A 27,541-nucleotide genomic window follows, 5' to 3' on the forward strand; every position below is an offset into this window, starting at 1 on the left:
CCAACATTTTTCAACATAAATGCATGATGCTTTGAGCTCTTTTATGTTTCAAACTTATCATAAAAAATACAAACTCCAATTAAAATAATTATATTTTTTGAATATTATTGACTCGACCTCTCATTTGAAAAGTCACAACTATGCCGCTCAACCATACGGCCTTAGGAATAGGATGCTCAACTTCGAATGCTATATATGAAATATTCGTTTAAACAAATAATTCCATGAACATTTATTTTTCACGTTAGAGCCCTAAGTTTATTGGCTTTTATTATATTTATTATTTATTATTTATTATATTATATAGTAAATATAGTAAAGTAGTAACTCTTACTACAACAATATATAGTACCGTTACTATAATATCCCTATAATAGTAATAAAGAAAAAGTAATTGTTACTATTACTATAGTAGATCACACTCAATTATGATATGCTGGCCTATTATAGTAATAAAATCGTCATATATAATAATAATAATAATAATAATAATAATATATAGTAAAGTAGTAACTGTTAATATAATAATATATAGTAATAAAATTGTCATATATAATAATAATACATAGTAAAGTAGTAACGGTTAATATAATAATATATAGTAACGGTTGCTATAATATGCCTATTATTATTGTAATAAAAAAAAAGTAACTGTTACTATTAGTATAGTAATTTGTCATATATCGTAATGAATATATATAGAGTACTAATATATATAGTAATATATTATTATATTTAAAGAAAAAAAATTATTTAAGAAATTTAAAAATAATATCTTTTGAGAAATAAGGCATGAATCGGCCACAAAACATCTATAAATATAGATTATTTCACACATACCACCCTCACTACACTATCGTCTAGACTTCTTAGTTTTTTTCTAGGATATAGGCAACCATGAATCTAGCAACATCGACATCCATGTTGGTTTTAATTTTCTCCATGATTATTGCTGCAGGTAAGCATGGTTATTATTTCATTTACAGAAATTATTAATTATAATAGGAGAAGTTATAATATTATATTCATATAATTGTGGCATAATGCATGCAGGTGCTGAAGCGGTGGATAATTTATCATTGGTAGAAGAGCAAGAAGAAGAGCTAGTTCCGGCTATGGGAACAACGGTGGAGTTTAGAGATATCGGTGATGCCTTTGGGGATGCTAACAGTTATTGTCAAACATGCTCATGCTGTAAGGCATCCAATCCCAACGCCTGCAGCAATGTGCCGTGCTGTTATGCTCTCAAATGCAACCTTCCTGGCAAGCCTCCTGGCACTTGTGCCTTTACGCCTGTGGCTTGCAATTGTAACAATTGCAGCTAATATATCATTGCATTTTATTATCTTTGAAATATCAAAAGAAATAACATTTGTAGTGGTGAAACAAAGTATTCAATATTCAATGTACAACCTATCAATTTAAAGTTACTAGTTATTACTCCTCTACCTCATTCAAATTTTTTTTTTCCCTTATTTTCTTTAGCATACACACACGCACACTACACACATATATATAACAAACTACCTCACAAAAATCAATCTACCATCAAGATACCGACGATAAGTGTATACTATCTTTAAAATTTTTCAATTGGACAAATAAGTTTCAATTTATTCATTCTAAAATTTAAACTATGATTAGATAGATTCTTCATCCAATAAATTACATTGATTTCGGGTTGATTTGAAAACAAGAAATATTTTTATTCGAAAATGATATATGGAAAATGATTATTTTTATAATTATTAATTATTTATTAATGATAATAATTAGTGTTTAAACCAAAATAGAATTATATATAAATCAAAAGATAGAGCAAAAATCCACTTTTAGTTATATTCTTTAATTTTTGTCATATTACAATATTGACTTTTATTTTCTTGCCACAATAAGTCATTCATTTAAATTTTTGTCATCATTTCACCATATAATATGATATGGCTAATATGTAATATTACTTTAACACCCCAATTTTCCAAAACCAAAATATTTTATAAAAAGGAATTTATTTGATTAAAAGTCATTTTTAGTTGCGGAAATAAATTTTTAAAAAAAAACAAGGAAAAAGGGATGCTATCGCCAAATTTAGATAACCACCTATATCTGAACGCACAAGATAAAAACAACACTACAAGAAACAACCCAACTAATACGAGTAATTATATACATGTCTAAAAAAAAAACCTAGATTATCTAATAAAATAGAAACTACAAAACAATTAGCTAGTCTAGAGAAAAAAATGTGAATCGCTCTCATAATCCATACTCATGCAGATACACCTGAAAATACTTAAAGAGTACCTAAAGTTAGTATAAAGCTAAGTAAGATTGAATTTACTCTTTAAAATAACTATTTACACATAGCATATAGATTAGCAATTACTTGCAGAAAATAGTGTGTGTGTGTCTCTCTCTCTCTCTCTCTCTCTCTATATATATATATATATATATATATATATATATATATATATGGCAAAAACTTGTGTGAGACCGTCTCATCATGAGGCGGGTCGGGTCGGGTCGGGTCAAGATGCAAATGTAATACTTATATACACAAATGTCATACTTATATGCTCAAATGTAATACTAATTAAGAATAAAATTTTTATTACTTATAAGGGTAAATGTAATACTTTTAAGGGAAAATACAATACTTTTACATTTCGATTTAAATGTATTACATTTTTCCTCAAAAGTATTATATTTTTCCTTATGAATATGGGGCACTTGTCAACATTACTTATTATGAAAAATATATTACTTTTTCTCTTATAAGTAACAAAAATTGTATTTTTGATTAGTATTATATTTGAGCATATAAGTATAACATTTGCACATATAAGTATAGCATTTGCATGTTGTTTTGACCCGACCTGGTCCGTCTCACGAATAAGGATCCGTGAGACGGTCTCACACAAGTTTGACCCTATATACACACACACACACACACACACACACACACACACACACACACAACAATTGCCTTAGGTAAGAAATAGGATGAAATTATATCCATAGATTGAGTCCAGATCAAGGGTCCAAATTGGAGATTTTTTTTTTAAATGCGGTGGCGTTATTGTAATTTTGTGTAAGTAAGTTAATTTTTTTTGCCTTTCAGTGCACATTTTTATGTCATACAGTGCACATTATTCATTCTTCCAGTACACATTGTTATGCCATACAGTGCATATTGTTCCTTCTTCCAGTGCACATTGTCATGTCATACAGTGCACATTGTTTATTCTTCCAGTGCACATTATTCCTTCTACCAGAGCACTTTGTTGTGCCTTCTTCAAATGCACATGTTCCTTCTTTCAGTGCACATTTTTCCTTCTTCCAATGCACATTGTTTTGTCATACAGTGCACATTATTCCTTCTTCCAATGCACATTGTTCCTTCTAAACAGAGCACATTGTTGTGTCATACTATGCACATTGTTCCTTTTTCTAGTGCATATTTTTATGCCATACACTATACATTGTTGTGCATTCCAGAGATTTTTATTTTAAATTGTAAATGACGAACTTTTTTTTTTTAAAGATCAATTAATCTTTATCACTAATTACTAATTTGAGTTGAATATTGTTTGTTGGTTTATTATTTATGGACGTTTATGATTTCTGTTGAAGATCCTATATTAAATTTAAATTTTTTCAATAATTGTTTCACATCTTTGTACCTCCAGTGCGCATTTTTTGCCTTCTTGTGCACATTTTCCCTTCTTCCAATCCATATTTTTATGTCTTACAGTTCACATTGTTGAAGTTCGTAGGTGGCGAATGTTTTTTTATCTAGGCTGAGATTCTATCTCACCTCTCACCTGCGACTTTTATCTCACCCGAACCCCTTCATATATATATATATGGATTGCATCGTAACTATTACGTGATTGCACTACAACGGTTCTTAGGCATGCTTGGAGGACCTTTACAGTGCAACTGTATTCAATGTGCGGTGCAATCATGTAGTAACTGCGATGCAATATTTCAGTAGTTCACAGGTTTACACGTTAAGGTCAGTTCGCACCTAATTATATACGTAATATATGTTGAACAAGAGTTATTTACTCATTTCATATTTAGAAGGTTATAGATTGAAATTAAACAAAATCTCTAACTGAATAGTTGCACATCTGTTTTAAATTTACAGTGAAATTTGTACAACTTTCAAACTTGCTTTTATCTCTTTGTTCGTTCATGCCAACAAATCTATGATTAACATTTCTTTGAACCTTGATTAATTTTGAGTTTGAAAAGTTTTAATGTCAAAATCTATTATTTCATCATTATCATTTTCATAGGTTCTAGGTTACCCGGCCAGACACCAACAGGTAGCATTGATAATCAAGTGTGAGAGTGATGTCCCCCAATTGCAACTGCAACTGCGGGAGGGATGAGGATCCACCTCCATGTGCATGTGCAACTACAATAGTTTTTTTTTTTTTTTTTTTTTTTTCGCATAGATTTAATTCAGTAATTTAATAAGCAATATTTGATTGAATTGACAAAAGTTTGAAACGCTGCTACTGATATTTGATCATGTCTATTGAATTACTGAATTGTCGTAATTTAACTCTTTTCACATGTTCTGTTAAGCCGGAACTTATGGACTCTTAGAATTGAGGATTTAACCATTTGAGAGAAATTTTTCTTTCTTTTAATTCCCAATTAACAACGTTGTATGACGAGCATATATAAATATAGAATAATGCTAGATACCTCTCATATTTTTTCCATCCAAACTATACCTCATGATGTGTGATGTGTCATTAGTTAATTGGTTACTATTTTTTTAAAAAAAAAATATTATGATGAATTTGTCCGTTCATGACACCCAATAAATTGAAGTTGCATTACGACAAAAATTTAGGAAGTGAAATTCAAGAGGGGTAAGAAGCATTTTTTTTTTATAAATACACCATCTTTTTTTCTCCTTGTCTTTCCCATTCTGCCCTTCAATGTCCTCTACCCACCCACCCACCACTCTATTTTGGACGCCTTAAAATAATTTGAAAAGACAAAATAATCGACGCCCACAACCCACTGTTCCTTCCTCGGCCTTTATCTGCTACAAGTAACACTTCCCCTTTCGCTCAGCAGATCAGGAACACACACACACACACTCTACCTCTAAGTAAAACCACTCCGCCGTTCTTCGTATTTTCTTTCTTCTTTCTATTTTCTGTGTTTTTTTTTTTTTTTTTTTTAACGTACGGAATAGGTATTTCCTTGATTGTTTAATAGTGGCAATCTTCTGATTCCCATACCATTGATCTGCTTTGCTGCTGACCCAGACTTTTTTGCTATTTTTTTATACGCTTTTTACTTCTTTTTGGTTATTCCTGAAGAATTGGGTTACCTTTGCTTGGTGTCTCTATGAGCCTGTGGGGTTTGGTTCTTTGGTGCCCAGATATAGGGGAGAATTAGGATTCACTGATCTCGGGCAGGGTGTAGGGATTTTTGAGGTTTAGAGTTGGATAAATGTGGTAGGATTGGTTTGGGCGTGCGGAAATGGGATCTGCAAATGAGTTCTACTCAGGGGAGGAGTTCAATCTGGACTCCAAGTGGTTGGTTGATCCGAAGCTTCTTTTCGTTGGGCCCAAGATCGGCGAGGGAGCTCATGCCAAGGTATACGAGGGAAAGTAAGTTGACTTTCTGCTCTTTCTTTCTTTCTTTCTTTCTATCATGCTTCTTTCAACCCAACACTCTCTGAATTTCAAAATTAAAATGAGTATGCTTTCAACTGAAGTTCTGGACTTTCCTTTTTTGAAGCATTGTGTAAAAACATTAATATAAAGAAATGTTAAAGATCAATGCTTTATTATTATTATTATTACTATTATTATTTTGATTGATCTAGAAAAGCTTGGCCAGTTAGCATATCCTATCCTCCATTTTTTTTTCAACATAGTGTTGTGATTCACCAATAGCTTTGTTGCTTACTTCTGGTGCTGAGATTATTTGCCCCCGTTTGCCCCCGTCTGATTGGGTAAACCCCATCTTGTTACCCTAGCCACAAAGAACCAACCACTAGGAGCTAAACAAGCCTAGGTTTTCATAGCTGATCGGCTCAAACCAAGAAGGTTGGGATTTGAACTCGTGATCTTGTGGTTAGAGGGGATGTGCTACAATTTGCTATCCATAGTTTCCCATATTTGATCTTATTCTTGAATCTTGGTAGAGGGGATGTGCTAGAATTTGCTAAGATTTGTTGATAAGAGTTGCCTGAACTTCTGCTTTTGATACAATTGTGTAATCTTTTAAACGTATCTCCCCGAGTTCCTTTCAGATACAAAAACCAGAATGTAGCCATCAAAATTGTTCATAGAGGAGAGACGCCAGAGGAGATTGCTAAGCGGGAAGCCCGGTTTGCAAGAGAGGTTGCAATGTTATCCAGAGTTCAGCACAAGAACTTAGTGAAGGTGGTTTTACATTTTAATATCAAGCGCTGTATTCCAGCAAAAATTACATTGTTGCAAATTGACTGCTAAATGCTAATTCCATTGCTCGGATTCGATAAAATTGCGAAATTAATTTTCAATATGAAGAATGATGAGTTGGCAGTGTCTCATATTCAAACTTTAATGTCTACAGTTTATTGGAGCTTGCAAGGAGCCTATTATGGTCATTGTAACTGAACTACTGCTTGGTGGCACACTTCGCAAGTACTTGCTGAACTTGCGGCCCAGATGCTTAGATATGCGTGTTGCTATTGGATTTGCACTTGATATTGCTCGTGCAATGGAATGCTTACACTCTCATGGGATCATCCACCGTGACTTGAAACCTGGTAATAGTTACATTTACGTGTAATTGTCAATTCCTTAAGAAGTGCCATAGTTGACCATGTGGCATCGTTTGGATCTAGAGCCTTCTGGTATGGCAACATAGCGTCTGTAGCCTCCTACTGTTTTCATAGAAATAATACCATGACATAGAGTAGGAAAAATCTCTCAAACAGAAGCAAAGAACGAAAAAAAAGGAAATGACTAATTTACAATGGTAGTTGTTAATGTTCCCACCTTGCATATTTTGGGCTCATCCTTGAATATGTTTCTTTGTTGACTGATATCTTTGAGAAGTAAGAAAACTGCCTTTTTGTTTCGAGGATAGATAATATAAAACTGGCTTGCTGTTTAGGTCCTGACTTCTGACACTACCATTTAATGTTTAGTGATGTACCGTGACCTTCAATTGTTAAGACTTGTATGGTTTATAATACATATTGAATGTTGTTTTCGAAGTTATCTTTCATATGCTCTTTGCCTTCAGAGAACTTGCTCTTAACAGCAGACCACAAAATGGTTAAGCTTGCGGATTTTGGTTTGGCAAGGGAAGAGTCGTTGACAGAGATGATGACGGCTGAGACTGGAACGTATCGCTGGATGGCTCCAGAGGTAGATAAAAATGACCATTTCATCTTTTTTTTTTTTTTTTTTTTTTTTTTTTGCTTGGCTTTAGAGCTGAAATGGTACTGGTTTTGCTATGGTGGCAGCTCTACAGCACTGTTACGCTAAGGCATGGAGAGAAAAAGCATTACAATCACAAGGTTGATGCCTACAGTTTTGCCATTGTATTATGGGAGCTCATACATAATAAGTTACCATTTGAGGGCATGTCAAATCTGCAGGCTGCCTATGCCGCTGCTTTTAAAGTAATTCTCTTTATTTTTTTGGTTATTAGTTACAAATTGGTTTTGCTAAGTGCTAACCCATGCCATTTCTCTGAGCAGCATTAGTTAAATTTTTTAAAACTGGTTTCTTGCTTATTTGCTTCTCTAGAACGTAAGACCAAGTGCAGATGACCTCCCCGAGGATTTGGCTGCAATTGTGACTTCATGTTGGAGAGAGGATCCAAACACCCGCCCTAACTTCACTCAGATAATACATATGCTTCTGCATTTTCTCTCGGCAATTTCACCTCCAGAACCCGCAATACCACAAAGGATTTTCACGTCAGAGAACGCTGTCTTACCGCCAGAATCTCCCGGTACGAGCTCTTTAATGCCAAAGAGGGATGACTCGGGGGATACACCGAAAACCCCAATCGAGCATGAACAGAGGGGTTTCTTCTTCTGTTTTAACCCGTGCTGCTGATCAGCGAAAGGGAGCTTAGTAATTATATATTTTCCCCGGAATTAAGAAAATTCAACTACCTTTATTATGAAATGCAAGGAACTTTTGACTGCAGATATTACTAGTTCTTCTGCATTCATTCCACACAGGAAGTTGTTGATTTGATTACATCTTAGTTGTGATAGTAGGCCTTGTAACTTGAATGGAGTTGGGGGGGGGGGGGGGGGATACCAATTAATCACATCTGACTAAAAATGAGAAGGAGCTTGAACTCTAGATACTGCAGTACAGCTGTTGCTGCTGTGATGTACATTATCTTGTTAAATAAGGTCCATCTAAAACTAAGAAGGCCTCTGATGCAATATCTGCACTGCTAGTCAACAGCAAGTTATGAATAAGGTCCATCTTTATGGTTGTATTGATAAGGTTAGTTATGAATGATATTTTGATAGAATGAAAATCAGTTGTCCTATATTAAAGTGATTAATGGATGAGATAATTTTTAGATGCATTTATAAAAGAATAAATTGGTTTTCAAGTTCTAGGGTTGGTGCAAGTTTAGTACTGTCTAATTATTATGATTGAGTTACAAGTTTGGGTGGCCAAATTATACCGTGGACCATGGTGGCAGGTTTACCTTGCTTTGTGAACTCTGGTCTAAAATGACATTCATATTATATGTTTGCAATTAACTTATTATGTGTTTGTGGTTAACAGATTATGCACTTGTATTATAAATAAATTAAAAGCACATAATATGTTAACTGCGGATACATAGTTTATTAAATTAACTACAAGTACATAATATGTTAGATGTGTAATAAATATATAATTTATTAACTGAAAGTAGGCATATAAATTGGTTGATTGTAAAGTTTAAAATTAAAAATGACAAAATCAGTATAGTTAGAAGATTAAAAATGACATTAACTCAAGTAAGTACTCCCTTGATCCCATTTCATATATTAGTTTATTATTCGTTGAGAGAAGATCTTCAATCTTTGCAAAGAAAGATTAATGTTTGTCTTTAGAAGACTACCAACCAAAATCTTGATGGTTTTTAAAGATTTGAAGAATTTCGAATGACTTTTAGCTCACACGTAAATGTCAACAAAATTAGGTTAATCAAAATTTTTATTGTTCAAACTAAATCTTTTTTTCTTATATTCTTTAATATTTTTTATTTTCAAATTTAATTTTTTTTGGGTTAATAATATTTTAAATGCAGTTTTAATTTTAAATATATAATTTTTATATACTAATACTAAAATTAATATTATAAAAAAGTAAATTATAAACAAACTATTAATCAATATAGACACATCAAATATGACAAAAAAGTATTAAATGGTAAATTTTGTAAAATACGGAGTAATAAAGATATTGACTCAATAGGGTATCTTATAAAGTGAGAATAATTTATACACATAAATATGAACAATGATACAAACTTAGAGTTTGAATATCAAATTTTCTAGATTGAACTGGAAACTATGATCACAGACGAGATTTGGTGACAGTTTGAGTCAATAGGGTATCAGCGTGACGTGGGGATCCTGTCAGGATAACGCCCAAATTAAGTAAACCAATCTTTCAGTATCGAAGGATAAAGTTGAGCTGATTCAGTTGACGTCTGCAATTGAACTGTTTACTCATACACTCTCATGTGCTTAAGAGTTGATTGAATAGAGCGTTTGATCAATTTGGTGTGGCAGCATTTGGGGAGAGCAGCAATGGAGAGTAGCGGTGAAGTGATCGAGCACAAGGCGTACGCGAGAGTGGGTCTGTTGGGGAACCCCAGCGATGTGTATTACGGCAACACCATATCTTTCAGCCTCGGCAACTTCTGGGCTTCCGTGCGTTTGGAGCCTTCGCCAGATCTGCTCATCTCCCCCCATCCTACTCACGATCTCGTCCAGTTCAATTCCCTAACCAATCTGGTCTCTCTCCCTCTCTCTCTCTGTGTCTATTTTGTTTTTCCATGCTATTGATTTGGAATGTGCTTGATCTGATTCGTGTGTTTTGACTATTAACTTATTCTCTCTGCACTTGCCTGGTGAATTGTGTAATCGTCTACTCTTATTGCTATGCATCTTTTTTTATTTTGGTTTAAGTGCCATAATTTTATTCTGTTATAGTGCTGAGTTATCTATGTATAAATTGATTGGCCCTTTTCTTCCTTTGTGTAAATCCTTTATTTTAGTTATATGTTCCGAATATTCTTTGCCTTTCTTTTGTTTTCTTTTTGTTTTTAGCATTTTCACATTATCTTATACAGTGTTAGATGAGTAATGGTTTTATCTTATTCTTTTTTTCCCTTTGTGTTTGATACTGAGTATTGTATTAGATTGTTTATAGGTTTAAACCCTAAATCTGAGGGTCCACACCCTCCTCACTCTCATTGCGGGATGTGCCTAAGTAAATAAGTGATGCAGGGTTTGAGTGTTTTTTTTTTCTTCGGGTTGAGATCCTCTCCCATTGAGGATTCGAACCCGGATAATTGCTCACACTTAGGCTTTTGACCACTGAGCTATGCTCCTGGGGCATATTAGATTCTTTATGATAATGCCTACTGCTTAGGAAGTTCTTTGGTAATAATTGGTAGATGAAAGTGTCACTTTATGATTGGATTACCTCAAACTAGTAAGGTCCATTCTGCTTGTGATTTGAGCATGGTTTTGTTTGGCGTCTTCTTTCCTGAAAATTTGATAATTTTAAAGTTTTCTGCTAAAATGCTAGCAAACACACAGCCAGGCATGCATGGAGGAGGCCAATGAATCCATTCACACCCACACACACAACATATCTGAGTATAAATATGCTCTGATGCTTCAAAAGTAGGCACAGAAAATTTGTTAAAATATGCTCCCACTTTGGTATTCTTATGTTTTTTTTTTTTTCTTTGGATCTATGTAAACTCATCTAAAGTATTTTTTTGACTCTTAGGTGAACCGCCTGCAAAGTGAAGGTTATTATGGAGGTGTGCGATTGCTTATGGCAATTTGTAAGGTGTTTCACAATTACTGCAAGGATAATAACATCAGTCTACATGAACGAAATTTCAAGCTTTCATATGATACTAACATCCCCCGCCAGGTGCTGACTACTTCCAGTCTACTACAATTTGAACTTTGGCCTTTGTTGATTTATAACTTGCATAGACAGTTATATTATTGGACTGTCTAATATTTCAAAGCAGAACTGAAAAATCAATACTTTTTGCATCTCAGACAGGGCTTTCAGGCTCTAGTGCTATTGTATGTGCGGCATTAAGTTGCCTCCTTGACTTTTACAACGTTAGGCATCTGATTAAAGTTGAGGTCAGACCAAACCTTATCCTCAATGCAGAGAAGGAACTTGGGATTGTGGCTGGTTTGCAAGATAGGGTGGCACAGGTCTACGGCGGTGTTGTATACATGGTATGCAATGATTGCAATCTTTCCATACTCCTAATACACAAAATTAATCTTGTCATAGTGATGACGTAAACTCGTCTTGAATAATTGTACTTCCTCTTCTTCAGGATTTTGGCAAGAAGCATATGGATGAGTTAGGTCATGGAATATATACACCCATGGATATTGATCTTCTCCCTCCCTTGCATCTAATCTATGCTGAGAATCCCAGTGATTCTGGAAAGGTCAGTGTTATAACTCACTTCTGCTTCTTTATTTGAAGGTTTGAAAGTAGGGAGATAAATGAAATGGGAGAGAACATAGGAGGGAAAGGAAAATAAAGTTAATTTGTGCTTGGATTAGAGGAAAGAGAGTGGAGACTGTGAAATGTAAGTGGAGTGTAGAGGAGCTATGTCATGTGCATAGTGTTGTCTTGAGGAAGGAATGACAAATTTTTTCCTCATTTTGAGTATGAAGGGAGATTATTTAATCCCCATTTTACCCTTCCATTTTCTTTCTAATCCAAAAAGTACAGATTAAAATTTCAACCCTAGCTTCATTCCCTTTTTCCACTCATCCAAACATGCTGTTCTTGTTCTTCAGACCATTAAAAGGTACGTTTGCTTTAAAGTTGTTAGTGTTCTGTCAAGATAATTTCTTCTACATAGGAACATAATGATGGTACATTTTCCTAGCATACAATGCTTTTATTAGCTACAACTCAGACCATAAAAGGCATGGCATGCTAGTTGCATTATGATTATTATAGAAATTGGGAAAGATCTTTTCTCCTACGAGGCTATTAAACCATGTGATTAAAATAATCTCTGAACAAGTTGATAAAAACATTTCTGTGATACAGGTTCACAGTACAGTTCGTCAGAGGTGGTTAGATGGTGATGAGTTCATAATATCATCATTGGAAGAGGTTGCAAAACTAGCTGTGCGAGGACAAAAAGCATTGCTTGAGAAGGACTATGTCACGTTTGCAGAGCTCATGAATCGAAATTTTGACCTACGAAGGTAAATGATATGTAGAATAGGTTGAAAATTTTATTAGTTCTTTAGTAGGTGCTTAGCCTTGCTTTATTACCTCATTTCATTTTCATATTGGGACTACTTATTGCTTGAGTTGAATCAGACCTTTAACAAAATATTTTCGCAAAGAATAAGAATATAAACATGGGTATTTACAATTTTACATGAGAGAATGATAAATTAGAGGAAGAAAAAGGGGGGAGAGAACTGAATGAAATGAGAAGATGAGCTCGGTGTAGGAATTGAGAAAAAAGTACCAAGTGATTAAAATATCCTTACTAGAAAGCACATGTACATGTTATTTTCTGGGCAATTCAGGCATAATATAATTCTTGAATTGAATTCATGTAGTTAAGTGAATGAAGAATTTTTATGCAGTAAACTGCAAGTGGCCTAAGCATATGTAGATGTTATGTTTTCGGGTACTAGTAATTCAAACCTCTATAATTGGAGATAAGATTTAGCTTGGCGTTGTTGCAGGCAAATGTTCGGTGACGAGTGTCTTGGTGCCTTGAACATAGAGATGGTTGAAGTGGCCCGAAGAGTGGGTGCAGCATCAAAATTCACGGGAAGTGGAGGCGCAGTAGTTGCATTCTGTCCTGATGGTCCATCCCAAGTGAAGCAACTCGAGGAAGATTGCCAGAAAGCTGGTTTTATCATTCAACCCATTAAAATCATGCCTTCATTCCTGAATGATACTGATCTTCAAATTCTGCAATCTAAATAAGTTTTCCCAGATTGTTGATATCCTTCATTTCTTAATATTTTTATGCCCACAGAATAAATGGCATGTGCACATGGAAGCAAGTTGAACAATTGAGCCTTATTGAGATTATGAGATTACAAATTCGTTTATTCCCATCACCCATGTGTCTGTCTTGTTTAATTTGTGTGCAACTATGATTTGGTCAAATTCAAAGTTGCAATTTTAGCATCTGAGCCATAATGTAAGTGTAATTTTCGTCTTTAATTAATATGGCATTACGATAATGCTCTTCCTACACAATCCTAATCTTAGTGCTCCTTAAAATTTGAATAGAAATTTACCAATATATTTTTATTTTTAAAAAGTTTTAAGCCATAGATCCGATGCAAAAGGTTTTGATGTATTAGGACTCAATCTATTTGACTCATATTAGGATTATCTATTCTAGGCTTTCTAAGACTCTACTTGTATATATACATTCTCTACTCTTTATCATTGTAACAAGAACTCTATCAATACAATATTCAGTTCTCATTTGGTATCAGCTAGCCTAGGTTTCTTTCCCGATGACTGACGGATCTGTTAATTCATCCGAACGGATCGTTTCTGATGCTGCTGTTTCTTCCACTGTTTCTTCGGCTGTTGCAACTCTTTCTACTGCACATCACTATGTGAGCATCAAGCTCACCAATAAGAATTTCTTGTTTTGGCGAACACAAGTTGTTCCTTTTTTGCGTGGCCATGAACTAATCGGTTTCGTCGATGGTACGAATCCGTGCCCTCCTGCGTTTCTACCTACTGTTGCTCCATCTAATCCGGTTGTTGAGGTTGCTTCTTCTACTCCGCCACCTGCTACGCCTAATCCGTTGTTCTCTCCGTGGGTACGTCAAGATCAGGCGGTTCTCACCATGCTAATTTCGTCTTTATCGTCGGAGGTCATGTATCTTGCGGTTGGTTGTCGTACGTCGCAGGAACTTTGGGTGGCTCTTGAACGAGCTTTAGCTTCCTCCAGTAAAGCTCCGATCATGCACCTTTTCGGCCAGCTTCAAACAATCCACCAAGGGGATGCTTCGGCTGTTGATTTCATAGCCCATGCGCAGGTTCTGGTCAAGGACCTTGCCCTTGCTGGGTGTTCAGTGCCATTGGAGGAGCTTAATATGTATGTGTTTAGAGGTTTGCGACCAGAGTATCACTCCGTCATTGCCTCCTTGAACGTCAATGGTCGGCTGGTAAGTCTTCCTGCTCTTGCTGATTTACTGGGGTCGCACAAGTTCTCGGTCGGCGACGGGTATGGCGGTGTCCAGCCGTCCTCTGCTGCGGCGTTTACAGTTCATCGTGGTGGTGGGGGGCGGCGTCAATGGCGTGGCGGCAGTTCGCAACGTGGCGGTGGGGCTCCGTCTCGTCCCTCCAATGTCGGCAACTCTTGGCCGAATGGGCAGCAGCAGGCTGTGCAGAGAGGACGTGGAGGCAGCAGGTCTCGTGGGCGTGGTTCCAGAAACAATAATTGGCAGCCACGTTGCCAATTATGTGGTAATGTTGGTCACATTGCTCCTGCTTGTTACTCTTTGGTTGGTACGCGTCCTCAGGTTAATTTAACCTACTCAGAAGGAACTCCAGATCTTGCCTCTGACTCGTATCTTTGGATTCCTGACACCGGGGCAACGAACCATGCCACACCTGATATTGCTGCATTATCTACATCTGAGGAGTATAATGGTGGTGATTCTCTTCGTGTTGGTGATGGTAAGGGTTTGATTATTAGTCATATTGGCCATGCTACCTTTCCTACTCCTACTAGGGTTTTTCAGTTGTATGATGTTTTACATGTTCCTGGTTTATCCTCTTCTCTTTTATCTGTTCAGCGTTTTGCTAAAGATAATGACGTTTTCTTTGAGTTTCATCCGTCTTTCTTTGTTGTGAAGGATATAACAACCAAAGCAATCCTCCTGCGCGGCAATAGTTCGGGTGGTCTTTATGCGCTTCCTGTTCCGAAAGTCAGTCCCCAGGCTTTTGTTTCCTCGCGTGCTTCCTCGTCGGTGTGGCACGATCGTTTGGGTCATCCTCATCAAAGAGTCTTAAGTCAAATTCTTCCTTTTTGTTCTGTTAGTAGTTCTAGTCGTGCTTTTCGTTGTACTTCTACTTTATGTTCTGCATGTCAATTTGGTAAATCTGCTCGATTCCCATTGCCACGTGTTGAGTCTGCTAGTTCGAATGTTCTTGATTTAATTTATACTGATATTTGGGGACCAGCTCCTATTTTGCCATCCTCTGGTTATCGTTATTTTGTTCTTTTTGTCGATGATCATTCTCGTTATACATGGTTTTTTCCTATGAAACAGAAATCTGACTTGTATGCCATCTTTGATCAGTTTCGTGCCTTAGTTGAACGCTCCTTTAATCGTAAAATTAAGTCTGTTCAGTCTGATTTAGGAGCAGAATACAAAAAGCTGCATTCTTCGTTTGTTCAGTTAGGAATTAATCAAAGACAATCATGTGCCTATACTCATGAACAAAATGGGCGTGTAGAGAGGAAACATAGACATGTTGTTGAAACTGGTCTCACTCTTATGGCTCGTGCTTCTGTGCCATCTCGTTTTTGGGATTTTGCTTTTGAGACTGCTGTTTACTTGATTAACAAAATGCCCTCCGCTGTGTTACAAAATTCCAGTCCTCATAGGCTATTACATAAATCTTCTCCCTCGTATTCTTTCCTTCGAGTTTTTGGCTGTCTGTGTTATCCTCACTTGCGTCCCTATAACCGTCATAAAATGTCATTCAGGTCATCTCCCTGTGTCTTCCTAGGTTACCCTACGTCCTTTAGGGGGTATAGGTGCATGGACTTATAGACTAATAAGATTTATGTTTGCAGACATGTGCACTTTGATGAGAATGTGTTTCCTTTTGTTAGTAAAGTTGTTGTGCAGCCACCACCGTCTATGCAGCAACCTTGGGCTGAGTCCGTATTGCAGTTACAGCCACCTGTGCGTGCTGATCATGATCAGTCCACATCATCTGCTGAGCTTGTTGTTGCCCCGGCTCGCCAGAGGGGTCGGCCTCGTGGTAGGTCCACACGTCCGACTGTTCGGTCCCACACGATGGCTACTAGGAGTCGGTCTGTGGCTCCACTTTTGGCTTTGTCTGCTCAGGTTTGTCCTCCAGAACCTACTTGCTACACTCAGGCTGTTAAATTTCCAGAATGGCGTGAAGCAATGGATCAAGAATTCAATGCACTCCTACATAATCAGACTTGGGTTCTGGTTCCTCCTCACTCAGGTATGAATATAATTGGCTGCAAGTGGGTTTTTCGGACCAAACGTAAAGCTGATGGTTCAATAGAAAGGCACAAGGCAAGGCTGGTAGCAAAGGGTTTTAACCAGGTCCCTGGTGAGGACTTCTTTGATACATTCAGTCCAGTTGTTAAACCCACTACAGTCAGATTGCTGTTAAGTTTGGCTATTTCTTCAGGATGGGTGATTAGGCAGCTTGACATACATAATGCTTTTTTGAATGACACGTTAAGTGAAACTGTTTATATGCGTCAACCTCCTGGATATGTTGACACTCACTTGCATGATCATGTCAGTTTGTTGCGACGCTCTTTATATGGTTTAAAGCAAGCCCCACGGGCTTGGTTTAATCGCTTGCATACTATTTTGCTTTCGATTGATTTTATCGCTTCAAAGACTGATGTGTCATTATTTTACTATTCTCGTGGTCCTGTCTGTGTATACTTGTTAGTATATGTTGATGAGATATTGGTTATGGGAAATGATCAGCAATTGGTGGCTGATCTTCTATCCAAATTGGCTTCTGCCTTTAAGATTAGAGATCTTAGTTATCCTGGGTTTTTCCTTGGAATTGAACTTGTGAAATCTGGCACTGGTGTTCTCCTTTTTCAGAAGCGATATATGGTAGATATCCTTAAATGGGTTGGTATGACTGATTGTAAGCCTCTAGCAACACCTATTGCTGCGTCCAAACCTCTGTTGCTTAATGCAGATCCGTTTGATGATCCAACCAAATACAGAAGCTTGGCTGGTGCTCTGCAATATCTCACAATCACGCGACCGGATCTGTCCTTTGCGGTCAATCAGCTCTGTCAACATATGCATGCTCCTACTCTGACCCATTGGGAGCAGTTGAAACGAGTACTCAGGTATGTCAAGGGCACTCTATCTTTCGGGCTACGTGTGACTCAGTCAGAGTCTAGGGAACTTCATGCCTTCTCTGATTCCGACTGGGCTGGTTGTCCTGAAGATCGTAAGTCTACTTGTGGGTATGCAGTGTTTCTTGGCACCAATCTTGTGTCTTGGGTGTGCAAGAAGCAAAAGACAGTTGCAAGATCTTCCACGGAGGCTGAGTACAAGGCCTTAGCAGATGTCTGTGCTGAGGTTATTTGGATCATGTCATTACTACGAGAAATCAACATCGATGGTGTTCCAGCTCCAAAGCTGTGGTGTGACAATCTGGGTGCTACCTACATGTGTGCCAACCCTATATTTCATGCCAAGACAAAACATGGGGAGATTGACTATCACTTTGTTCGAGATAGGGTTGCTAATGGTGACATTCATGTGAACTTTATCTCAACAAAAGATCAACTAGCTGACATCTTTACGAAAGCTTTGCCTAGTCCTAGATTTAATTTTCTTAGAGACAAGCTTCAGGTTACCAGTCTACCTTCCGCTTGAGGGGGAGTATTAGGACTCTATCTATTTGACTCATATTAGGATTATCTATTTGACTCATATTAGGATTATTTATTCTAGGCTTTCTAAGACTCTACTTGTATATATACATTCTCTACTCTTTATCATTGTAACAAGAACTCTATCAATACAATATTCAGTTCTCATCTGATGCATGAAATTTACTTTACGAGGGATAGATTAAATTCACAAATTTTAGCAATATCAAAATATTATGCCACGTTATCATTTGTAAATCAGAATCTCATAAATCTAAATTTCATAATTAAACTTAATATCATGCACTTTATGTGATTATACACATAAAAACCATCATATTAAAACTATGAAAAAACAATCAAATATCCGTATTCAATCATTATGAGCATTAACATCCAAAAATAAACTTGAATACTAAAATAAATTTTGAAATAGATATCTAATGACAAATTGACAATATTTAAGAAATATAAAAATAATTGTTGCTTACAAAATACGGAAAAAATGTTTTTTTTTTTTTAAGATAGTAATAACCATTTTTAATATGATGAAATATTTTTGAAGATACATGAAAAGTGTAGGAAATTATTTGACAATTTTTTAATAGTGAAGATAAATAATACCATGCATAATTTATTCCAGCACATAAAAATTATTGCACACAAATCTTACATGAGTGAAGAAGAATTAGACAAAAAAAAAAAAAAATTGAATCACTGTAATATCGTCCTAAGATCTTTTAGCCTTTAAATTTATAGCTCAATTGCCCATAGGACATTTTAGTAATCTATAACCGTAGGTAGTCATGAGGTAAATAATTAAGCAATAAAAACAGTTATGCCTTTGATTTATAAACAAATATCCTTCTGTGGTTAACAAACCGTCGATATGTCCGAGTGGTTAAGGAGACAGACTCGAAATCTGTTGGGCTTTGCCTGCGCAGGTTCGAATCCTGCTGTCGACGCTTTTTGAAGTCAAATGTCATTTTCCAGCATATTTTGGGTTAAATGCCTGGGTTAAAAATGTAAATTATGTGTGAGCGTGGGTTAAAATTGCAAATCCAAATAACACGGCCCAAAATACATTATTCTAAACTTATAAAATACATTATCCTACTCTATATCTCATTATTCTAACACAAAATATGTTTTGGAGTTTGAACTGGTCCACACAATAATTTTTCCAATCATTATTGGTCCACACAGCTATGTGAACCATACTATTAAATAATGCACATTCAATATAAAAATAATGTACATTCAGTATAAAAATAATGTACATTATATTCAGGGGATGTACATTATTTGTGTACTGAATGTACATTATTTTTATAGTATAAAAATAATGTACATTTGGTGCATTAAAAATGTACATTTGATTATGGTCCACATAGCTGTGTAATTTACCTAATTTTTCAGTGCTAACCAACTCATCCAAATCTATGTCTGGGTTTAAATCATTTATGAGTAAAGATTTTAAATAAAAACTAATATTTTAAAAATAATACTTAAGGATTAAGAAGACAATCTAACACAAAATCTAACATATGAAGGAAAGTGGTGCAATTATTACTTTCCAATCTCTCTCACTATTATAGCAGTGCTCTAATGTAATGGGTTTCAAAATAGAGTTTAAGTGAATTAAGTCCACATCACATTATTACTTGTCCATGTATGTATAATCAAACACACAAAAAAAAAAAAAAAACACTAATAATGATCCAATATAATGTTAATGGTGCGCAATTTACAATTAATAAATACAACAAAGATTACTTGCATCTGACTGCAATTTCACATTTATTTTTGAAACGTACGTTCTGCATAAGTAGCACATCTGCTCTTGTACTTCATCAATCACATATTCACATGTAACAAAAGCATCCATAATCATACCAATATTCGAAACTCAACATTGTGAGGATTATGCCTAAAGTAAATAATCTCTTGTATGCATTGACATTTAGTTCTGTATCTGAAGTAATGAAATACCTCCTTTCACATGTTTTGTTGAGTCGAGACATGGAGAACCCTTCAGATAGGGAATTGAACCTTTTAGAAGAAGCATAAACAATTAAATAAGTAACTGGGAATGTTGTTGAATGGAAGGAACTGATCCATCCTTAACCAGACGAGTCAAGGGTTCGATCAAGTAAGTTGAATGAAATGATTTGATGCCCACATTGTGGCAACACTAGAAAGCTTAATCTGCTCCACTTGCAACTGTGTCAATTTTGCAGAATTCACCACAAACTGCTCCACACCCTCTGCTTCAATCCCACAACAATTCATGATATCAACCCTCTGCAATCCCTTGCAGCTCTTACCCATGGAAGCCATAGCCACATTTGTCAGCCTATTACAACCCCTCAACCTCAATTCAACCAAACCATCACAAGACACCAGCATTGACATCAACTCCTTATCAACCAACATCTCATTATAAGACAGGTCCAATCTCCTCAATCTCTTCATGTTTTGCCCTAATGTTGCCAGCAGCCCAGATTCTCTCTCCACCACATCACAGTTCACCAGTGCCAACTCCTCCACCCCACCCCCCACTGCCCTCCCAACACCCCTCAGCCCTTCACCTGAAACAAGGCAGCAGCTTTGCAGCCTAAGGCTGGTTAAGCCTCTGAAGTTCTCAGCTATGGCCATCAAATGGTGGTTATCAAGATCAAGAGGCAATCTGAAATCCAGTTTTTGTAAATTGCAATTGGTTTCTGTGATGAATTGGAGTAACCCATCTTTGCTTCCACCATCATGAACTAACAATGAGTTTAAAGAAACACAATTCTCTGCCAATTTCAATAAAACCCCATTGGCTATAGGCCTACAGCTTCTCAGTTCCAGTTCTTCAAGGCCCTGAAGAAACCCAGAAAAAGAAACGTTATCCCCCACGCTCTCACACCTTTTCAGCTTCAAAGATTTGATCTTTCTGCAATTCCTCCACACCCAATTGAGCCCATAATCTCCCGGCCCAATTCCCGACAAGCACAGGCTCTCTAAGTTCAGTTCAGAATCGGGGAATTCATCCAATAAATTATCCCCCACCTTGAGATACTCAAACCCAGACGAATTATTCGCGACGGACTGAACGGAGAGGTGTTTGAGATTCTGAAAACGGGCGAGCCAGAGGAAAGAGAGGGGTCTGCAGAGAGGTATATCCAGAGAAGAGAGGCGCGGACAAGAAGAGGAGAGAGAGAAGAGAGAGAAAGGAGAAACTGGGCCGGGAAAGAACCGGAGATGGGAGAGGTTTGGGCAAGAAGAGGCGACTAAGCGAATTAGGTGATCGGAGGCACCGGAGACGGCGGCGGCGTTGACGGAGAGAACAGAGAGATAGGGATGCTGAGAGAGGAAAGAGGAGAGCGGCGGAGCAAGATGAGGATGGTGTAAGAGGAGAGAGAGGGAAGTGGTGGAAGAGCGGAGGAGATAAAGCCACCGCTTGGAAACCAGAGAGACGGCGGCGGAAGATGACGGTGGAAGGCGACGGAAGATTTCTTGGAGAAGTTCATCGCACAGAAGGGCATCCATATATCAATCTCCCAGGTTTCTTCAATTCTGAGGAGTCTTTATTTGAATTGTGGAAGATAGCAGCGCAGAGAAGTGGAGAAGAAGATGATGATGAAGAAGAATCTTGAGTTTACCTACCAACTATATATTTATATTTATATTATACAAGAAATGAATAATTGATTTGGTTGTGCTGCATTTTTCAGCTTCTCATTTTTCTTGTATTCTTTTTTTTTTTTTTTTGAAAATCATTTTCTTGTATTCTTAAGTCTTGGCTTAATTTTGAGTTTGTAGAGTGAAGCTGGGAGTTACCTCACTGGTTCAGTAAGTATTATGGATGATAAGATATTAAAGTTTGAAATTTCGTAGAGACAGTGAGAATTGAAATTTATCCAGCTATTAAGTTCCCTTGATTTATATTATTTTAAATGCTATATTGAATCAGGAGCTTTGAAACTTAGTAGACAGACCAATAGTTATAACATGGACTCAGATTCACATTACAAGTGAATTTTTCAAAATTTACCTATTGAATGTTCACAATTCAAATTTTGAACATTCCGTAGGTAAATGATAAATTTTGGACTCAGATTTACTTTGTAAGGTGAATTCAGATTCACAAAATAATTTACTGGCAGAGATTCCTTATACTCATCTATATTTAATAAGTCTGTAGAGTCATTAAATTACTAAAATTTACATCATTCTATTGAAGATTCTAATGTTGAGTCATTAAGTTAGTGAAATTTACATCATTCTCTTGAAGATTCTAATTTTTGGGGGAAGAGAAGTGAAGTGGAACGCACGCACTTTGCTGCATTGAAGCAATGCTCATTTACGTCTTGCATTTTGCGTAATTACAGACCAAATTTCACTGTCTTATAAGCTACCCAAATTTTATCAGATATTGATTTCTTATCCAACTCTTTTTTTTTTTTCCTTCTAAATCATGTTACATGCACATAAGTTTAGTACTTTTTTTTTAAAACACGTGAATAAGTTTAGTACATATTCACGTAACTTAACAAACACTAGTTACTAAAATATTTCATGAAAAGTTTAAATAAATTAAATGTTTCAATAACTTTTTTAAAAAAATTTAATTGTTATATTTTTAAATAATACCAAATTTATTTATTAATTTTCTCAACAAAACTGTTCACAGCAAATATATTCCATAGAAAGTAAAAATTAATTAGTGAGAAAGTAACAAATCGTTCACTTTTTTCATTTATATTTTATTTTCATTCATTGGGCAAACTAACTATTCTTTTTGACATTTTTTCTTTAACAACTTTTAAATAAATTTTATAATTAGTTTTTTTTTTGTATAATAGAAGTTTTAATATAAATTTAAATATATAAAATTTATTTACTAATATTGAATTAAGTGTTATAAAATTAAATTATCAATAATATTAGTAAAATAGTGTTATTTGAATAAGAAAATATAAAATAAAGGCTTATTAGTGAAAACTCAAACCTTTATGGTTTGTGACAATTATATCTAAACTTTTAAAACTTAGCAAAATATTCAAAACTTTGTGTTTTGTAACAACTTAACTATACTCCATTATGCTAAGACTTTGTGGTCTAGTGGTACCCGGTTGCACTCCCATATGAAAGAGGGAGGATTCAAGTCTCAATGGAAACGATATTGAACAGAGTCAGCAGTACTCAAAAAAATTATGCTCCATTATGTATAATAATTATATTAAAACCTTCAAATTTTGACAAATTAATACCAAGCATTTATATTTTGTAACAATTTTAATTTGTAGTCCAAAAAATTCAATTTAACCATAATTTATTGAGTTTATGCACAAATTATCTACTCCGTGAATAATTACAGCATACCATTATTTAAAAAAAAAAGGTTTATTGGTTAAAAAAAAACAAACAAACAAACCTTTAAATTTTGTTGTGATTATATCACCTGTTATGCAGTTGATCATTGTCCAAAACTGCATCGTTTCTTTTCATTAAAAGAAACGTAGCCATTATGTTTTATAGTGCACTTTTTTTTTTTTAGTGATGTAAATAAAACTAAAGTGTGCATGTATAAAATGAAACTAAATAATAGGTTTCACATATTTAGTGTATATTGTCAAATGAAATTGTAATTAGATTATAATGATACTTTAGTGGTTTGTAATGAAATTATAGTGTGTATAAAATGAAACTGATCGAATAGTAGGTCTCATATATTGAGTGTATATTATCAAATGAAACTGTAGTTGAATAATAATGATGATATTTTAGTGATGTTGTAATAATAAAACTACATTGTGTATAAAATTAAAATGAATAGCAGGTTTCACATATTGAGTGTATATTGTCAAATAAAAGTGTAGTTGAATTAGAATTATAATTTAGTGGTATTGTAATGAAATTATATTGTGTATAAAATGAAATTGAATAATGAGAGAGTTTGCTACATGGATACCATAACGGAATTTTCTTTCTACCATTGTTAACGGGGAAAAAAAATTCTAACGACGTTTTTCTACATGATCCATGCTGCTACTATACGTGGACTACAGTCCACAGTAAAATTTGTTTGATTATATATATCCAAACCTTTCAAATTTGACAATTTAATATCAAATATTTGCATTTTATAACAATTTTATCCAATTATATTACTGATAGAGATTATATCCTACTCAAAGTTAATTATATGCTAGGTTACTGAGCAGGAGGTCAATTGAGTCATTTCCAATTAGGACCAACTATCTTTATAATTTTCCCTGACCCAATTGTGATTGTAAAAGAACTCTCTAGATTAGCTCAACGAGGTTTGATGACTGATGTAGTGTGTATGGTGAGAAGAAAATGAGTGTATATTGTCGTTCTACTGGAGATTGGGATTTATGGCACGTAAAGAGCAGTTACCTAAACTCTAGGCACCAAGGTATTGGAAAAGGATCCAAGTAAATCATGTTTGGTTTGGAGTTAAAACTAGAATATTTTTTTGTATTTTGGATTAAAGGAAAAACAAGATTAAAACTAGGTGGAAATTCAATTGGAAAAGATGGGTCAAATTAGGTGTATTACTCTATTTATGCATTTGACACTTAGATTGGGGGAAGAACATTAACCCTAGGTTCTTGAGGCAAGCACAAAAGAATCCAAGTTTTCACAAAGATTAGAACAAGGGTTGCCACATTTCCATGATGTATCAACCCAAATTCTTTAAGAACAAAAGCTTTGTAAGTCTAAATCTACCCCTATAACCCTATTTCTATAGAAGGGAAATTGGGTTTGAGATTGGGAAGACTCAAGCCTTCCATCCAATTCCCATTGTGATGAAAGACTTTCCAAAGACAAACAACAATCACTATGCAATAACTATTGAAAAATAGAATTAAGACCCCCAATTCAAACTCAAGAACCCTAAATGTGTGTTCATCCCCTTTATGCAATAATTACATAGCTAGCATCAATAGAAGCAATAAACACCTAATATAACCCAAATAAATGACTACTCACTCATTTGCAAGGTAAACATAGCAATATCAAGCAAAGAAATCATAAATGTGCAATAAATGTAAAGAAAATATGAAGAAAAGGAAATGAGAGCTTTACTATTAAATGTTGAAGAGAGTTGGTAGAATCCACTCCAAATCTACAAAATAAAGCTTGCAATGTGTTTTCTAGTGTAGATCTAAGCTATTCTAGGCTAATATTTGCTATGGAAATAATAGAGAGAAGTTCTAAGCTAGCTAAGTAGCTAGGGTTCGGATTTGGGCACAAAATACAAAAAATCAGCTTTTATATTGTGCAAAGTTCGCGAAAACCGGCCACCCAAACGGGCGTGTGGTTGGGCGGAACCTGCGTTGGGGCATATGGCTACTCACACGGCCGTTTGGGTTGCCGTGTGAAGTCATTTTTCCAGCTTTTCTCCTGCTTCGCGTTCCGCTGTTCCGATCCTCCTTGAGTGAAATCTAGGCTTCCAAACTTGTTCCATTATGCTCCAAAAAGCTTCCTATTGACTCATTGTGACCCACTTTATCTAGAAACATCAAACCACACAAACAAGTTATAGATTCCACTCAAATTAAAGCACTTTGTTATCAAAAATTGGTTAAAGTATGGGATAAAAATGAGTCAAGAATCAAAGGTATCAATAACCGGAATAAGTTTTCCGATCTCATGTGATCGGGATGAGCTCGCCTGAGCATGGAGTGTAATTACCATACAGAAGCATAACCCAAACACCGTGCAAGGTCTCATCGTCAATATGCGAGCTATCAAAGTTCTTATGACACGTGGGACTAGTAAAATTGTCGTCGCCCTATCTGGTGCATGATATGTGTCCCCTCCATACTTCTATATAAGGCACATTATTGCCGAAGGAGGTGAGAGGGGAGGGGACTTTTGGACATTCTTAAAATATTAAGAGAAAAGGGTCAAATAGGCCCCTGAACTTTTCTCGAAAAGTCAATTAGGCCCACAAACTTTTTAAAAGTGCAATTGAACGCATTAACTCACAATTTTAAGGTATTGAAGCCCATTAGCCGGTTACCTACCTGTTAGTGCCGGTAATTACACATCTAGCTTGCCAGGTCATATTTGTTTTATATTTTTGGGTGCCACATAAGCTAAATTTAAAAAAAAATGAAAATAAAAGAATTAAAAGAGAATTTATAAAAGAGAAATAATTTCTTCTCCCCAGTTCTTCTTCGCTCGCATAACTCTCTGTCTCTCTCAGTTCACCGGACTCTCTCTCTCGGGCTCCTCAGTCCCTCTCTCTCTTCGGTTTCACTCACTCTCTCACCGGCGACCTTTCTTCCCCAGCGTGGGCGTGCCACAGAGGGGTTCAATAGCGACAAATTGCCGCTTTGCACTGCGGTGGGTTCTTCCGGCGAACAACAACTCCATTTATTCCCGCGACCTTCTTCCTTCAGCAGTCGTTGATGCCTAAGCAGTAGTAACGGAAGCATGGTTGTTACTGCAATAATGTGAAAGTTGTTACAGCACACTTCCTCCCTCTCATTTTCCTCTTCTTTTCGACGGCATATCAAAGACGACTTCTGGTTGGGTCTCGCCGGCGACACACGGACTCGATAAGCTTCGATCTCTTTATCTATAATCTTGAAACGAGAGTCGACCGCGCCGCTGTTGGATGGCTGAGGTAGGAGGCAGGTCGTCGGAATAAATGGAGTTGTTGTTCGCCGAAGAACCCATTGTTGCCGCTGTTGAACGTCGTTGTCGCATGCCGACGTTGGGGAAGAATATATATATAACCAATTGAGAGAGTGAGGGAGAGAGTTACATTAGAGAGAAGAAGAACTGGGAAGAAGAAAGAAGAAGAAATGGTTTCTCTTTTATAAATTCTCGTTTAATTCTTTTATTTTCATTTTTTTTAAATTTAGCGTATGTGGCAACCCAAAATATAAAACAAAGATGATCTGGCAAGTTAGATGTGTAATTACCGGCACTAACAGGTAGGTAACCGGCTAATGGGCTTCAATGCCTTAAAAGTATGAGTTAATGTGTTCAATTGCACTTTTAAAAAGTTTGTAGATCTAATTGACTTTTCGAGAAAAGTTTAAGGGCCTATTTAACTCTTTTACCAAATATTAACCTAAGCTAGGGAACATCTTATCTCACATACACTACTCGAGACTAACGAATAGTTACTAAACATAATATACCGGTATTTGTCACACCAATTACCCAACTCACATACATTAAGATAGACCCGATCCAAATTTGTTAAGTTGGAATATTATTAGACAATTGTTCATCCACATCATCATATGATTTGATATTATTATAATAATTTTCTCAATTTATGTAGAATTACAAATTAACGTAAAATGTGTTTTTGCTTATTTCCCTACTTGGTGATATTTTTCTTGCAATGTTTAATAATAAAATTTATTATTTTATTTGAATAAGAAATATTATTTTCTTTATTTTTTAATTTTATAATCTTGATATACTACTTTCCAATGTATACTAATAGTGCAATACCAATGTATCAAATATTTCAACCCAATGGGGTAGCTCAAGTGGCAAGTGAGCTCTCTTTGTGGGGAGAATTTCGAGAGAAATCGGGTTTGATTCCCAGAAGTGACGATTCCCCCTGCCTCTCGGAGTGACTGCGCGTGAATTC

The 27,541-nt window shown here is 35.8% G+C and overlaps 4 protein-coding genes, 1 long non-coding RNA gene and 1 other non-coding gene across 7 annotated transcripts; 4 read left to right on the forward strand and 2 right to left on the reverse strand.

Annotated features, from left to right (window-relative positions):
• The first annotated feature begins 897 nt into the window (after nt 1-897).
• On the forward strand, nt 898-1,325 carry LOC115998897. Its single transcript, XM_031238567.1, has 2 exons — nt 898-958; nt 1,054-1,325. Exons 1-2 carry the CDS (start codon nt 898-900, stop codon nt 1,323-1,325), a joined length of 333 nt encoding a protein of 110 aa, XP_031094427.1.
• A 3,719-nt stretch (nt 1,326-5,044) lies between these two features.
• On the forward strand, nt 5,045-8,194 carry LOC116000341 (serine/threonine-protein kinase STY13-like). Of its 2 annotated transcripts, none has more exons than XM_031240408.1 (6): nt 5,045-5,631; nt 6,293-6,425; nt 6,598-6,793; nt 7,276-7,400; nt 7,499-7,657; nt 7,785-8,194. In XM_031240408.1, exons 1-6 carry the CDS (start codon nt 5,528-5,530, stop codon nt 8,097-8,099), a joined length of 1,032 nt encoding a protein of 343 aa, XP_031096268.1. In that variant the 5' UTR covers nt 5,045-5,527; the 3' UTR covers nt 8,100-8,194. The 2 variants fall into 2 exon arrangements, with proteins under 2 accessions (XP_031096268.1, XP_031096267.1); XM_031240407.1 differs by having other exon boundaries at nt 5,049-5,645.
• Nucleotides 8,195-9,570: 1,376 nt separating this feature from the next.
• Nucleotides 9,571-13,447, forward strand: LOC116000382 (glucuronokinase 1). Its single transcript, XM_031240461.1, has 6 exons — nt 9,571-10,018; nt 11,025-11,174; nt 11,309-11,497; nt 11,602-11,718; nt 12,336-12,496; nt 12,992-13,447. Exons 1-6 carry the CDS (start codon nt 9,812-9,814, stop codon nt 13,236-13,238), a joined length of 1,071 nt encoding a protein of 356 aa, XP_031096321.1. The 5' UTR covers nt 9,571-9,811; the 3' UTR covers nt 13,239-13,447.
• A 5,340-nt stretch (nt 13,448-18,787) lies between these two features.
• Nucleotides 18,788-18,869, forward strand: TRNAS-CGA. The gene has a single exon. It is a non-coding gene; the product is annotated as a tRNA-Ser (tRNA).
• A 735-nt stretch (nt 18,870-19,604) lies between these two features.
• Nucleotides 19,605-21,518, reverse strand: LOC115998229 (F-box/LRR-repeat protein fbxl-1). Its single transcript, XM_031237728.1, has one exon. The coding sequence runs from the start codon at nt 21,436-21,438 to the stop codon at nt 20,053-20,055; it is 1,386 nt and encodes a 461-aa protein (XP_031093588.1). The 5' UTR covers nt 21,439-21,518; the 3' UTR covers nt 19,605-20,052.
• Nucleotides 21,519-24,979: 3,461 nt separating this feature from the next.
• Nucleotides 24,980-26,673, reverse strand: LOC116000333. Its single transcript, XR_004094093.1, has 2 exons — nt 25,950-26,673; nt 24,980-25,432 (listed from the first exon to the last, which is right to left on the reverse strand). It is a non-coding gene; the product is annotated as an uncharacterized LOC116000333 (long non-coding RNA).
• Between the last annotated feature and the right edge of the window lie 868 nt (nt 26,674-27,541).

The sequence above is a fragment of the Ipomoea triloba genome, chromosome 12 (assembly GCF_003576645.1).
Source record: "Ipomoea triloba cultivar NCNSP0323 chromosome 12, ASM357664v1".
In the NCBI taxonomy this organism is placed as follows: Eukaryota; Viridiplantae; Streptophyta; class Magnoliopsida; order Solanales; family Convolvulaceae; genus Ipomoea; species Ipomoea triloba.

Excerpts from the sequence above, each read along its gene's own strand:
- LOC115998229 (XM_031237728.1), bottom strand. The coding sequence starts at position 21,438 with ATGGATGCCCTTCTGTGCGATGAACTTCTCCAAGAAATCTTCCGTCGC.
- LOC116000341 (XM_031240407.1), top strand. The coding sequence starts at position 5,515 with ATGGGATCTGCAAATGAGTTCTACTCAGGGGAGGAGTTCAATCTGGAC. Across the intron at positions 5,646-6,292 it reads GCCAAGGTATACGAGGGAAA|ATACAAAAACCAGAATGTAG; the intron begins GTAAGTTGACTT and ends AGTTCCTTTCAG. Across the intron at positions 7,401-7,498 it reads ATCGCTGGATGGCTCCAGAG|CTCTACAGCACTGTTACGCT; the intron begins GTAGATAAAAAT and ends CTATGGTGGCAG.
- LOC115998897 (XM_031238567.1), top strand. The coding sequence starts at position 898 with ATGAATCTAGCAACATCGACATCCATGTTGGTTTTAATTTTCTCCATG. Across the intron at positions 959-1,053 it reads CTCCATGATTATTGCTGCAG|GTGCTGAAGCGGTGGATAAT; the intron begins GTAAGCATGGTT and ends TAATGCATGCAG.
- LOC116000382 (XM_031240461.1), top strand. The coding sequence starts at position 9,812 with ATGGAGAGTAGCGGTGAAGTGATCGAGCACAAGGCGTACGCGAGAGTG. Across the intron at positions 11,498-11,601 it reads ACGGCGGTGTTGTATACATG|GATTTTGGCAAGAAGCATAT; the intron begins GTATGCAATGAT and ends CCTCTTCTTCAG. Across the intron at positions 11,719-12,335 it reads ATCCCAGTGATTCTGGAAAG|GTTCACAGTACAGTTCGTCA; the intron begins GTCAGTGTTATA and ends TCTGTGATACAG.